The sequence below is a fragment of the Penicillium paradoxum genome (assembly GCF_028828445.1).
Source record: "Penicillium paradoxum strain IBT 22861 chromosome Unknown utg000007l_segment0_segment0, whole genome shotgun sequence".
In the NCBI taxonomy this organism is placed as follows: Eukaryota; Fungi; Ascomycota; class Eurotiomycetes; order Eurotiales; family Aspergillaceae; genus Penicillium; species Penicillium paradoxum.
The window spans coordinates 3,392,212-3,405,000 of NW_026643185.1; the positions used below are offsets into that span (position 1 = coordinate 3,392,212).

Sequence of the window (12,789 nt, forward strand, 5' to 3'; positions counted from 1 at the left end):
CCATGTGCTACATCTACCATACCCCGTAGATTATAGCAGTGGTTCAAGTAGCGATCTGTGACTAACTACGTCATTTGTGGTTTGATACCCCAGGAGGTATATACAACATAGAAGTAAACGGGTTCCAACTGGCTGGAACAAGCAAAATGCTTAGCAGTGAGATTGCATTGAGGGCTAATGCGCTAGAAATCCCAGTTGGCAAGGTGACAATTTTATTTGTGGGCTTGGGGACATGGAGGGCTAAAGGACATAATGGTTTAATTCAGGATGAGAGGTTCCCATCCTTTCCATGTTCTCTCGCTGATACTACTCAAGTACTGTGAACCTTAGGATACATATCACTTATTGGCCGTCAGTTTTCAAAATACCTAAGTGTACGTTGTATGGCCGCGGTAGGTGTCGGGACTGGATACCGGATCAGTCTAGGGCTTTGCCGGGATAGAGCCCATTCCCTCGGCTTCCCTGGGACTGTAGCCCCGACAGGTATGATTTGCTATCTGGGCAATATGATAGAGTGGCTGCAACCAACAGATGTCTTCAATTCCATCAGCCCATCGTCTTCCACTGAATTTTTGCGAGGGGCATGCAGGTGGGATGACTTTGATGACTTTGATGCCTTGGCGCCTTAGAATGAGGAGTTACTTTGCCCCCACTAATGCACTGGCATGCAGCTAGTGTGAAAACTCTTATGAGAATTTGTATTCCATCAGCAGCTGGACCAGGTAGGTTACCTTTTTCTTTCAATCCGATGAAGTGGAATTGAGAGGTCACTTTATTCTCCTGCACGAGCTGTAATTTTTGATACCACGCATTGAGCTCTTGAGCTCTTGAACTACCTACGATGCAGGTCAAATTTGAACTGCTTACTAATGTAACGTCTGCCCCACCACCCCTCGGGTTGATAGAGGGGTTTGGGCATGAGTCGAGCAATTGGGAATCCACGGAAGGCGAGAAAGGATAGTGTGAATCATAGTGGAATTGCCTCTTGGATCCGAGCAGAGAGGTCAAGGGATCATCTCGGACCGTAGCTTGAGAAGAACCCCGAGAGTCTCGCTTGTGATATGTTGCCCAACGTCATCGGAGTACCACGGGCGACAGGCCAAAGTCATCGTGAGTCAAGATAGAGTGCCTCACCAAGGATTGGAAATCAACGAGGCTGGGTAAATCCACGGAGCGTATCAAATACAGTAAGCCATTTTTCAAAAATCCCCGAAAAAAAACCAACGATCATACTGTCCATGGGAAATGGGAAATGGGCTAGTCAGCCAAACGCACAAAACCGGGAGGAGAAAAAAAGTCCCCACTTTCGCTTTTCTTTTTTTTTCTCTCCCACTTTCCCTTCCCCTCTTCCTCTTCTTTTCCCCTCTATCTCTCTCCCCAGGAGCAGTTGCACATAGAACTTTTTGATTAAGTGATCGAGAGCTCTCGATCCTGGTCATCTGTGTGCTCTTCTTCTTTTTCTTTTTCCTAAGTTATTTACTAAGGAACAACCGCCAAAATGGTTAAGTAAGTCATATCAGATTTGAAGAGGTTTCCGAGACACCCTCGGAGCGACAAGAAGACACGCAGCTAACAAACATGTCCACAGCTTCACTATCGAAGAGGTTCGTGATTGCCTTGATCAAACATTCAAATAGCACCAGCGGGAGAAGCACCATCTCTTCTTCATTGGAACTACCCATCTTGCATCTTGCATCGTTTATCCTGCATTTTTGCATCTCCAACTTCCGCTGGTGTTACTTGAAGATTGAATCCCCTTCAACCGATCAATATGAGTGTCGTGGCTAACCTACGGTAGATCCGGACCCTGATGGACCGACGGGCTAACATCCGTAACATGTCCGTCATTGCTCACGGTAAGTTTTCACGGCTGTGGTGAAATGGGATGGTAGATACTGATACTACGGTATTTTAGTCGATCACGGAAAGTCCACCCTCTCCGACTCTCTGGTCCAGCGTGCCGGTATTATCTCGGCTGCCAAGGCTGGTGAGGCTCGTTTCATGGACACCCGTCCCGATGAGCAGGATCGTTGCATTACCATCAAGTCCACCGCTATCTCCTTGTACGCCAAGTTCCCCGATCCCGAGGATCTCAAGGAGATTCCCCAGACCGTCGATGGTGATGAGTTCTTGATCAACTTGATCGATTCCCCCGGTCACGTCGATTTCTCCTCTGAGGTCACTGCCGCTCTCCGTGTCACTGACGGTGCCCTTGTCGTCGTCGACTGTGTCTCCGGTGTCTGTGTCCAGACCGAGACCGTCCTGCGTCAGGCCCTGACCGAGCGTATCAAGCCCGTTCTCTGCATCAACAAGGTTGATCGTGCTCTTCTCGAGCTCCAGGTCTCCAAGGAGGATCTCTACCAGTCCTTCTCCCGTACCATCGAGTCCGTTAACGTCATCATCTCCACCTACTTCGACAAGGCTCTCGGTGATGTCCAGGTCTACCCCGACCGCGGTACCATCGCCTTCGGTTCCGGTCTCCACGGCTGGTGCTTCACTGTCCGCCAGTTCGCCGTCCGCTACGCCAAGAAGTTCGGTGTTGACCGCAAGAAGATGCTTGAGCGTCTCTGGGGCGACAACTACTTCAACCCCAAGACCAAGAAGTGGACCACCAAGGGTGAGCACGAGGGCAAGACCCTTGAGCGTGCCTTCAACCAGTTCATCTTGGACCCCATCTTCAAGATCTTCGCCGCTGTCAACCACAACAAGCGTGATGAGATCTTCACTCTTCTCGAGAAGCTTGAGGTTACCCTCACCAGCGATGAGAAGGATCTCGAGGGCAAGGCCCTCCTCAAGCTCATCATGCGCAAGTTCCTGCCTGCCGCTGATGCCCTTCTTGAGATGATCTGTATCCACCTGCCTTCGCCCGTTACTGCCCAGAAGTACCGTGCTGAGACTCTCTACGAGGGTCCCACCGATGACAAGGCCTGCATTGGTATCCGTGACTGTGATCCCACTGCTCCTCTCATGCTTTACGTCTCCAAGATGGTTCCCACCTCCGATAAGGGTCGTTTCTACGCCTTCGGTCGTGTCTACTCCGGTACCGTCAAGTCTGGTGTCAAGGTCCGCATCCAGGGTCCCAACTACATCCCCGGAAAGAAGGAGGATCTCTTCATCAAGGCCATCCAGCGTACCATTCTCATGATGGGTCGCTTCGTTGAGCCCATTGAGGACGTCCCCGCCGGTAACATTGTCGGTCTGGTCGGTGTCGATCAGTTCCTGCTCAAGTCCGGTACCCTCACCACCGATGAGACTGCCCACAACATGAAGGTCATGAAGTTCTCCGTCTCTCCCGTTGTCCAGCGCTCCGTTGAGGTCAAGAACGCCCAGGATCTGCCCAAGCTTGTCGAGGGTCTTAAGCGTCTCTCCAAGTCCGACCCCTGTGTCCTGACCATGATCAACGAGTCCGGTCAGCACATTGTTGCCGGTGCCGGTGAGCTGCACCTCGAGATTTGTCTTAAGGATCTCGAGGAGGACCACGCTGGTGTTCCCCTCCGTATCTCCGACCCCGTCGTTGCTTACCGTGAGACCGTCGCTGGCGAGTCCAGCATGACTGCTCTGTCCAAGTCCCCCAACAAGCACAACCGTCTGTACATGACTGCTCAGCCCATTGAGGAGGATGTCTCCCTCGCCATTGAGTCTGGCAAGATCAGCCCCCGTGACGATTTCAAGGCTCGTGCCCGTGTCCTTGCCGACGAGTACGGCTGGGATGTTACCGATGCCCGTAAGATTTGGTGCTTCGGTCCCGACACCACCGGTGCCAACCTGCTCATCGACCAGACCAAGGCCGTGCAGTACCTGAACGAAATCAAGGATTCCGTTGTCTCCGGCTTCCAGTGGGCTACCCGTGAGGGTCCCGTTGCCGAGGAGCCCATGCGTTCCGTCCGCTTCAACATCCTTGATGTTACCCTCCACGCTGATGCCATTCACCGTGGTGGTGGTCAGATCATCCCCACTGCTCGTCGTGCTCTGTACGCCGCTGCCATGTTGGCTGACCCCGGTCTCCTCGAGCCCATCTTCAACGTCGAGATCCAGGTTCCCGAGCAGGCCATGGGTGGTATCTACGGTGTCCTTACCCGTCGTCGTGGTCACGTCTACACTGAGGAGCAGCGTCCCGGTACTCCTCTGTTCATGGTCAAGGCTTACCTGCCCGTCAACGAGTCTTTCGGTTTCCCTGCCGATCTGCGCTCCGCCACCGGTGGTCAGGCCTTCCCCCAGTCCGTCTTCGATCACTGGAGCATCCTTCCCGGCGGTTCTCCTCTCGACCCTACCAGCAAGCCTGGTCAGGTCGTCCAGGAAATGCGCAAGCGCAAGGGTCTCAAGGAGGTCGTTCCCGGATACGAAAACGTAAGTTTCATTGCTTCCCAGTCTTGGTCTCACTCACTAACGCCGATTCATAGTACTACGACAAGCTGTAAAAATGTTCACGGTCACCCAGAATTGCCCTTCTGTCAGTCATTCGTGGAATCTTTTATGAGATTGATGAATTCAATACAATTTCTTCGGTTCAACAAAATTTTATTCCCTCATTCGTCGGTATTTGCCTCGATCGTTCCGTCTTTAGAAATATGGTCATGCGCCTTGGAGTCTCCAGCTTCATCGACTTGGACGTGATATGACTTAAGTCATGAACACTCTGACCTTTTGTTTCTTCCTACACTTGCTGTTTATCGAGGGGTTTTCCTTTTGCTTTTATTGCTGTGGTCTAGCTACCAGTTTCGATATGAAAATAAACTTGGTATGCTAGGCGCAGTCGTTTTTGTGTAGGATTTGTAGTTGTAGAGACAAAGTAATCAGTAGGAAGTCCACGGCCGTAGCTCTGCTCGACGCACAGCAGCACTTGCACACGTTTTCCCATGTTCTATTCGCACGTGATCTGATGGAACTCGCGTTTTTGCCTCCGGCTTCGCGTTCCCAGTCGTATCTTCACATCCCCTCATATTTGGGGGTAAATGCTTGTCAATTTGATGATAATCTACTCTTAACAGGCATTATTTTTACCAGCTGAAGCTTCAATATCATTCTAAGTACAATTGTCACCGTGCTTGCGGAAAATCTTCACAAGCGACAGACGGCTTTGTTGGAAATCGGATCCCTGCATTCGCTATTCTCACGTGGATCTTTTGTTTGAGACAATCCTGTTTTTCCGGCTTGGGATCATTTAAAAACTATCTTCGCCATGCAGTTCACCGATGCAGAGGCCGTCGATGTGAAGAAGTGGGTGGTCAAGAAGCTTGAGGATATGTAAGTCAATGAGGCCCTCAAATCGATTGGAAATCTTGCCGAAGGGAATAAAACCCCAACTAATCTTGTTTTTACTGCCTCTAGCTCTGATGCCGACTCGGATGTGCTTGCAGACTATGTTTTGGCGCTGGTTAGGTCTGATGCGCCCGCTGAGGAAATCAAGAAGCTTTCGGTGGAAAACCTAGAGGATTTCCTACGTGAACGTACGTCTAATATATCACGATCGCATCAAGTCATTCCATGCGGCTGACAATCTCTAGACACGCAGCCATTTGTCAATGAGCTCTTTACAACCTTCGGCCCTAAACCACCCGCGCCTGCACCTCAATCTCAACCTCAAGCCCAACCACAACCTCAACCTGCTGCCCATATTCCCTCGTCGCAACCTCCGCCGAATGCGCCTAGTGGCCCAAGGGCTGCCACCACTCCTGGTAGTGCCACTCGCAAACGAACATTCAATGAAGGATTCCAAGGAGAAGGGGAGCGTGATGGTGGTGCGTTCCAGAATCGCGCCATGAAGACTCCGCGACGTGGTGGACGTGGAGGTGGTCATGGGGACTTCATGGGGGGGCATCAGATGCAACAGGGCCAACAGTTCCCCCAGCAGCAGAGTCAACAATTCCTTCCACGGCAACAGGGACAGCCGTTTGCCCCACAGCAGCCGGGCGGCTTCCCTATGATGCCTGGGTTCCCGCCATTCGATCCTAACGATCCTATGGCAGCAATGATGGCTATGCAGGGAATGCAAGGGATGGGTTTCCCACAAATGGCAGGCATGCCTATGCCCGGGATGCCCGGTGCGCCCGGCCAGCAAGGCGCCGATCAAATGCCACAAAGCAACCAGCGCTGTCCGTTCTATGACACTCAGGGTATTTGCTACCTAGGGAACACTTGCCCTTATCAGCACGTCGAGAGTAGTGCTGTGAAGGATGATGGTAAGACAAATCCCCGACGCATTGTAGAGTTACTCTTAGCTAATCTACACAGAATATGATCCCAAGACTGCCGGTATGAATGCGCAGCGAGGTGGTGCCTTCATGCGTGGTGACCGAGGCCGTGGTCGTGGTCGCGGTGGATTCAGCGGACGAGGACGCGGCCGGTCCGATTTCTCGTCGGCAGGACCCAATGAGGACCAGTCAGTCACGACAATTGTTGTTGAGCAAATTCCCGATGACAAGTTCAACGAGGATTCTGTGCGCGAATTCTTTTCTCAATTTGGCAATATCACCGAGGTTTCATTGCAAACTTACAAAAAAGTGGCAATGGTGAAATACGAGACCTTCCCGGAAGCCAAGGCCGCATGGTCAAGCCCCAAGGTCATCTTTGACAATCGTTTTGTGAAGGTCTACTGGTACAAACCGAACCGTGATGAAAAGCCTGACAGTGCACACCCCGAGGCTCCGGCTTTCAACCAAGAAGAGTTCGAGAAGCAACAAGAAGAAGCACAAAGGGTACACGAAGAAAAAATGAAAAAGCGCCAGGAAACCGAAGTAGCTAAGCAAGCTCTGGAGCGCCAGCGCGATGAACTTCTTAAGAAACAGCAGGACGAACGGGCGCGTCTCATGCAGCGACTTGGAGCCACGGCTGATACCAGCAACGGTGCCAGCACTGATGATGCCATGGCCACTGAGCCTGCCGCCGACGAGAACATCAGTGATGAGACGAAAAAGCTACGCGCCCAACTTGCCGCCCTCGAGGCCGAAGCAAAGAGCCTCGGTCTTGACCCTTCAGCTGACCCTTCGGCACGAGGTGGATACCGCGGTCGTGGTGGCTACCGTGGCAGAGGCGCATACCGTGGACGCGGAGGCTTTGACCCCAATTTCCGCGGAGGATATCGTGGACGTGGTGGACCCGGAGCTCGGGGTCGAGGAGGCGTGCTTCGTCTCGATAACCGGCCTCGACGAGTTGCGGTGTCAGGCGTTGAACTCAACTCAGACAAGGATGAAGCATTGCGTCAGCATCTGATGGTAAGGTTCACCATCCCTATCACCCAGCAAAACATATACTAATCTATGGAATTACAGGGCGTTGGTGAATATGAATCTATCGAGGCACACCCCGACCAGCCTAACTCCGTTGTGGTGGCCTTTAAAGAACGGTATCAAGCCGAGAAGCTTATGTTCTCTCCCTGGAACATCCCCTCTGTAGGTGAGGTCCAGCTCACCTGGGTTGCCAACCCGCCTATCGTGCTTCCTGCTGCTGGATCATCGACAGACTTCAAGGGTGGTATGGGACAGGACGAGCCAGAAGACACTGTTATGTCATCCACGCCTGTGGTCAACACGGCTCCTGCGCGTGATATGGACTACGATGTTGCTGAGGAAGACAGCTGGGGCGCGTAATTTTGCTGAGATGTATGTCCCGAATGTTGGTTGTATAGGCTGGCTACATTAAGCTATCTTTCCCGGGAACATTCCATCCCCGACCTGTTGTCAACGAAGTGTTCTACAATCGTAGTCTATAACTAGGATCCCACCTGGCATGTAGATATCCTCGCACCCGATCTGTATCACATACTCTGCGGGATCAGTTCCACCGTATACCCATCCTGTCACCATCAGCGCAAACACTATGTCAAGGAAAGGTATCTCAATCTCACCGGATCAGCAATCATAGCAAACTTCTCAAAAAACGCCGCATAATTCCCATGAATCTCTCCACGCCCGATCCCCCTCTCCTCCTCCCACCCCGAAAGCGGCACCGACTCCCTCGAACAAACACCCACGTCCTTCAGAATCGTCACTCCACCATCCCGCAGCCTCTGCACAGCAGCAGCGACATCAGGAACCGTAAACCCCAGATGTGCGAATCCAAGATGCGGGGGCTCATTCCCCGTCGACACACCCGCCCCACCATCCTCCGTTCCATGCATATGATACAACTCCAACAGCCCACTCGTCCTCGTCATGGTGGGGATCTCGCTCGTTTGCCGTGCCCACGCGGTGATATCATCTTCCGTCTTTGCGTCTGCGGGCGGGTGGCCGAGGTAATAGATTGTGAAGGGGCCGGCGTTCATGGTGAAGATGATGCGCATGCCGAGGAGGTCGATGTAGAAGTGGAGAGAGCGGGCTGGGTCTTGGATGCGGATGGCTAGGTGGTTTAGTTTGTAGTCTTTTGTTGCTGGTGTGGGGGGTGGGTTTATGCTTGGGGCTGCGTTGAAGAGGCCTTCTTCTTGCGGTGGGGAGGTTTGGAAGTTATTCTGGACTGGCATCGTAGCTGGAATATAGAGGGATATATATAGGTGTTTTTGATCGATTGAAATGTAGATTCAAAATAAGATCGAGGAGTGATTGAGTGAGGGGTTGGGCATTTGGCGATCTTCTCTTGATATCTTGGCGGGTGAGCGCTATATACTATGTTTGTAGAGACGATAGTCTCTGTACTCTAGGAATGTAGAGTCCTGTCTCTACTGGTAAACAATCATATCCAACCCTCCTTCATATGGCATCGTCACCCGCCGGAACCCACTCCCCTCAGCATCCACATACTCAAACAGCTCCTGATACCTCGCACCCGACTTGATCGTATTATCAACCACAATCACCGCACCAGGCCGGAAATGCGGCTGGACAAGCTTCAACGCTGGGAGTGCTAACGGCGTCCAGACTAGGAGACGTGATTAGCATAGACACAATCAATATCTACACCCAGACCTGGAGGCATATGCCAATGCCAACCGCTAATCAACTTACTATCCAACAACAAAAAATCCACAGTCCCCAAATCCTGGGTAAGAGTCTCGCGCAAATCCCCAACTCGGAGATCAATCACATCCTCAACCTCCTTGCCAGCTTGCGCCCAGTGCGCCCTCGCCAGCTGGGCCTTCGTTTCCTCCTTCTCTGTACCAATCACCCGCGGTTTATAGGTGGCGCTGATCCGCTTTGCGTTCTCTGCAACGGCGAGCGCTAGGTAGATGGTGCTCACACCGAAACTGGTCCCTGCCTCAACGACTGTCTTTGCGTTGATGCTGCGTAGTATGTGGTAGACGAATTCGCATTTGTCCTGGTCAAGTGCGATGAACTTATCGCGCATGATGGTGTCGAATTCGGTGCTACATTGTGCTGGTAGTGTGGGCCAGTTTACGGTGGATTCTTGGAGTAGGGATTTGGCATGGAGGTCTTTGAGGAGCGTGAGGATTTCGGGTGTTGTTGTGAGGGGCGAGGGTGACATTTGGAGGGAGTTCTCAGTTAGCGGGGATTGAATGAGTATTGTTGGCTTGAGGTTGGAATATGAGTTGATCGAACAGAGAAAATTGATTACAAGGTTCACAAGCTGTATGATGTTTCAAGGTGAACACAGTGGCATTGGCTCGTCGGAGTCTAGGGCCAACTCCGTACGCCCTGTAGCGGGGAAATGGTTAAACACGAGAGCTCGGGAAGCAGAAGTCCAAAATTGGAAATTGAGATGGACGAGACTAGTGATTAGCTCCTGGGCAATATGATTGATGTCACTTGAATGTTGTAGAAACCCACCAATCGGGGAGAAACCGCTGAGATGGCTATAGATAATAGCCATTCAACTACCTAGGTAGCCCTAAGCGGAAGACATGATAACTCTTATATACAAGACAACAGTACACTCGATTCTACTGCTCTAACAAGTCCGCGTAACTTTTCAAGGATTTTCCGATCAAAGCAACCATCTCCCAAATGTGATCCGCCGTGAATAGCCGCGCCCACAACCGTGTGATCGCAGCACTGAGTCGCGTATTAGTAGCAAGCAGCCATTCCCTTGATACACCATGCTGCACCTCCATAACCATCTCGAGCACGAAATCTCGCAGCCGAATCTCCTGCTCTGTCAACGGCGGCTCCGGCTCCGGCACTGTCACTGCTTCGAGCCATTTGGCCAACAGCACCGCGCACTCTAGGGAGCACAATGCGTGCTGGTTGGACCACAGAGCGACCTGCGAGTGTGCAACATAGTCAATACCGAGCTTGACAGGTGTGCTGAGCGCATGCGCGCAGTGAAGTGCCGCGCGAGTGAGACGGTCACCGCGGTGAACGGTCAGGTTCTCTCGGAGACTTGTTGCAATTTGAACAGGGTCCCAAGTCTGCAGTTGGCGGGCTGAGCTGCAGTCTGCGTTGAGGCGGATATATGCCAGTCGAAGAAGGGCCGCGGAGGTGAAGGAGAGTGGGCCATTGGGGCTGAGTGGATCAATTGAGGATTCTTGATTGCGCTCCCAGCACTGGCACCAGCGTTCCAATGCTTGTTCGACTTGGACGAGCTCGGGTGTGCATGTGATTGATGAAGACGCAAACCGATCTCGTCGTGATGCGGATAGTCGGCTGGCTTTTGTCATTAGCCAAATGTCTTGCAAGATCGCATGGATTAAGATGTAGCCGCCGAGCGAGGAGAACCGTTCCACGTCGGTAGAAGGTCCAAAGAGGGCGGAGAGGGCATCTTGAAATTTCGGTTCGCCGGAAAACTTGATGCGCTCGGCCTGCCACAGGTCTGCGCGTGCGGCTTGCCATTCTTTCTCCGTGCATGGTAGCTCGAGGGCGAAATCCTCCGTGAGGATCACTGGTGGTACATCGAACACGATAGTTTGAATGCCGAAAAAACAGAAAACAATTAATTTAGTGCGCTTGACGCATTCATACCGTATCCAGCTACTCCATGTCCCGTCGTGCTCGGGTAGCCGGTTGAGTCCTCCTTGTCGGAGAAGCATTTCCATCAGACTGCGATATGAAAGCCCTTCGTGCCATGGGGGGTTTTTGATAAACCATAACGACACCGAGGTTAGATATATCAAAGCTTGCAATGTTTCAAGGGCATCGGTATCATTGGCCACATTGACCTGGGGTAGATCGCCCGACTGGAAAACCCTGCGGACATGCTCTAAAGTCACCGGTTTAGCAAGTTGGTAGAGACGCATACTGGTGTCTGGTTCACGGCAATACCGTGCGCCCAGCGCTGCCATTGATAGAAAGAGCGGCAATGTCATGGTGTCTACATCGAGCGTCGGGATATGCAAGAACGGGTAGTGATCATGGAAGCCGGTTAGATATCCGGTCAAACATCGGGATAGTGCATGTCGAGATGGCAGTGACAGATCTGGGACCACGTTGGCATATTCAGATAACTCGTTCAAGAGTCTTTCCCGACATTGAGCCGTAACAGGTACAAACCCCGTGGGCTGGCGCGCCTTGGGGATAGTGTGATATCCCTCTGGCTGGAGCGATGGCAGGTGGGCTCCATGTCGGGGAAGTACAGAACTCGAAGAAGTTGAGGTGGTGTTCTCAGTCAGGAGCTCTCTATCAGAGGATTGATTATAGTCCTGAGGTGAAAATTGCAGCGGGAACAAAGGGAGTGGCTGATAGGCCGGCGAGAACGGATGATTCGGCAAAGCGACGCTATCCAGAAAAGAGGTGAAATCATGCCCATGATAAGAGCTAGACGCAAATCCGCTCAGGTTGTAACCAAATTCAGAGCCTAGGATTGGAGTGGTGGGTCCTGCAGAGGGAGTATCCGTGCTTGTCAACTGAGCACCCAGTATCGGGCGGTGCAGGGCCGGTGATAATCCCGAAAAATGCTCATTGGGCTCCTGCACAGAGCTATGATTAGATCGTGCGCTACTCTTCGCTACAGACGCCAAGGTATCCAGTCCGTCTAGGATGGGATGCGCAGATGAGGGCGTCTGTGCCTGGTTACTAGCCGGACTCGCGTCGGGGTTGTGAGAAAGACGCTCATGACGGGCCAACAAGTCTCTGAAGCTGTTAGAATCTGAGTCCAAAATGTTGTCTTGAGTCGTACTTTCGAGTAAAGGCCTTGGGGCACTGCGTGCAAACAAAGGGTTTCTCTTTTGTATCTGTGGGGTATTAGATGTGGGGATTCATGCGCCGGCGAGGACATCATACGTGAGCGATCGTGTCTTTGGAGATGTTCTAGACGTGCAAATGCCCTTGAGCATCGCTGGCACTGATAGGGCTTGCTACTCAACATGGCGTGTGGACATGACGTGGAGTGCTGGCGAATCTGTGCTCTCGGGGGGAAGCAGTGTAACTCCGAGATTTGCTGCCATCGTGAGAGACCAGCCCCCTCCGAGTCCAACTCCCCAACTCCATGAATCTATTGGAACGTCACAATGCACACAGTCCTGCATCAGGATGCTCGTGGGCTGTCTATTCCTTTTGGTTATTGTTCTAAATCGCTTCCCACTCATTTTTGCTTTCTATCGAATCTCCCGCGGTCATTCCCAGTTCCTCCGAATTGGAGAAGCGTTTTGCCGTACGAACACGGCCTCCGGTGTCTAAAGTGCGGAGAAATTATATTGCCACATGTAAAGAGATAGATGCCTGACTGAGTCGCATACAACATGATTCTCTTTCATTCATGACTGAAAAGAGTTCTCTAGGTATTTAGTCCCAATGCTCAAGTCGAAGAGAATAAACCTCCGTTGTCTTATGGGGTTTGCTGGGAGAGAGCTGGGAGATATGTCAAGTCCGGATTGGGTAGGCGGTATGCCCGCAATGACCCCAACTCCGCCCCACTGCCGTGCGCATAGACCCCACAGGGCGTGTGGTTACCGGGAAACATATCGGC

At 52.1% G+C, this 12,789-nt stretch overlaps 5 protein-coding genes across 5 annotated transcripts; 2 read left to right on the plus strand and 3 right to left on the minus strand.

Annotated features, from left to right (window-relative positions):
* Positions 1 to 1,588: 1,588 nt before the first annotated feature.
* Positions 1,589 to 4,581, plus strand: N7457_008786 (elongation factor 2). Its single transcript, XM_057179829.1, has 4 exons — positions 1,589 to 1,604; positions 1,799 to 1,856; positions 1,916 to 4,347; positions 4,401 to 4,581. Exons 2-4 carry the CDS (start codon positions 1,811 to 1,813, stop codon positions 4,416 to 4,418), a joined length of 2,496 nt encoding a protein of 831 aa, XP_057028215.1. The 5' UTR covers positions 1,589 to 1,604; positions 1,799 to 1,810; the 3' UTR covers positions 4,419 to 4,581.
* A 598-nt stretch (positions 4,582 to 5,179) lies between these two features.
* N7457_008787 (CCCH zinc finger and RRM domain protein) lies at positions 5,180 to 7,586 on the plus strand (the record flags this gene model as incomplete). The annotated part of the gene is made up of 5 exons (XM_057179830.1): positions 5,180 to 5,244; positions 5,329 to 5,447; positions 5,505 to 6,179; positions 6,232 to 7,211; positions 7,269 to 7,586. The coding sequence occupies 5 exons, from the start codon at positions 5,180 to 5,182 to the stop codon at positions 7,584 to 7,586; spliced, it is 2,157 nt and encodes a 718-aa protein (XP_057028216.1).
* Positions 7,587 to 7,813: 227 nt separating this feature from the next.
* N7457_008788 (putative lactoylglutathione lyase (Glo1)) lies at positions 7,814 to 8,455 on the minus strand (the record flags this gene model as incomplete). Its single annotated transcript, XM_057179831.1, has 1 exon — positions 7,814 to 8,455. One exon carries the CDS (start codon positions 8,453 to 8,455, stop codon positions 7,814 to 7,816), a length of 642 nt encoding a protein of 213 aa, XP_057028217.1.
* Positions 8,456 to 8,650: 195 nt separating this feature from the next.
* N7457_008789 (O-methyltransferase) lies at positions 8,651 to 9,414 on the minus strand (the record flags this gene model as incomplete). Its single annotated transcript, XM_057179832.1, has 2 exons — positions 8,651 to 8,850; positions 8,937 to 9,414. 2 exons carry the CDS (start codon positions 9,412 to 9,414, stop codon positions 8,651 to 8,653), a joined length of 678 nt encoding a protein of 225 aa, XP_057028218.1.
* A 415-nt stretch (positions 9,415 to 9,829) lies between these two features.
* On the minus strand, positions 9,830 to 12,189 carry N7457_008790 (transcription factor domain-containing protein; the record flags this gene model as incomplete). The annotated part of the gene is made up of 3 exons (XM_057179833.1): positions 9,830 to 11,954; positions 12,001 to 12,055; positions 12,105 to 12,189. 3 exons carry the CDS (start codon positions 12,187 to 12,189, stop codon positions 9,830 to 9,832), a joined length of 2,265 nt encoding a protein of 754 aa, XP_057028219.1.
* Positions 12,190 to 12,789: the final 600 nt, after the last annotated feature.

Excerpts from the sequence above, each read along its gene's own strand:
- N7457_008786 (XM_057179829.1), top strand. The coding sequence starts at position 1,811 with ATGGACCGACGGGCTAACATCCGTAACATGTCCGTCATTGCTCACG. Across the intron at positions 1,857-1,915 it reads CATGTCCGTCATTGCTCACG|TCGATCACGGAAAGTCCACC; the intron begins GTAAGTTTTCAC and ends ACGGTATTTTAG.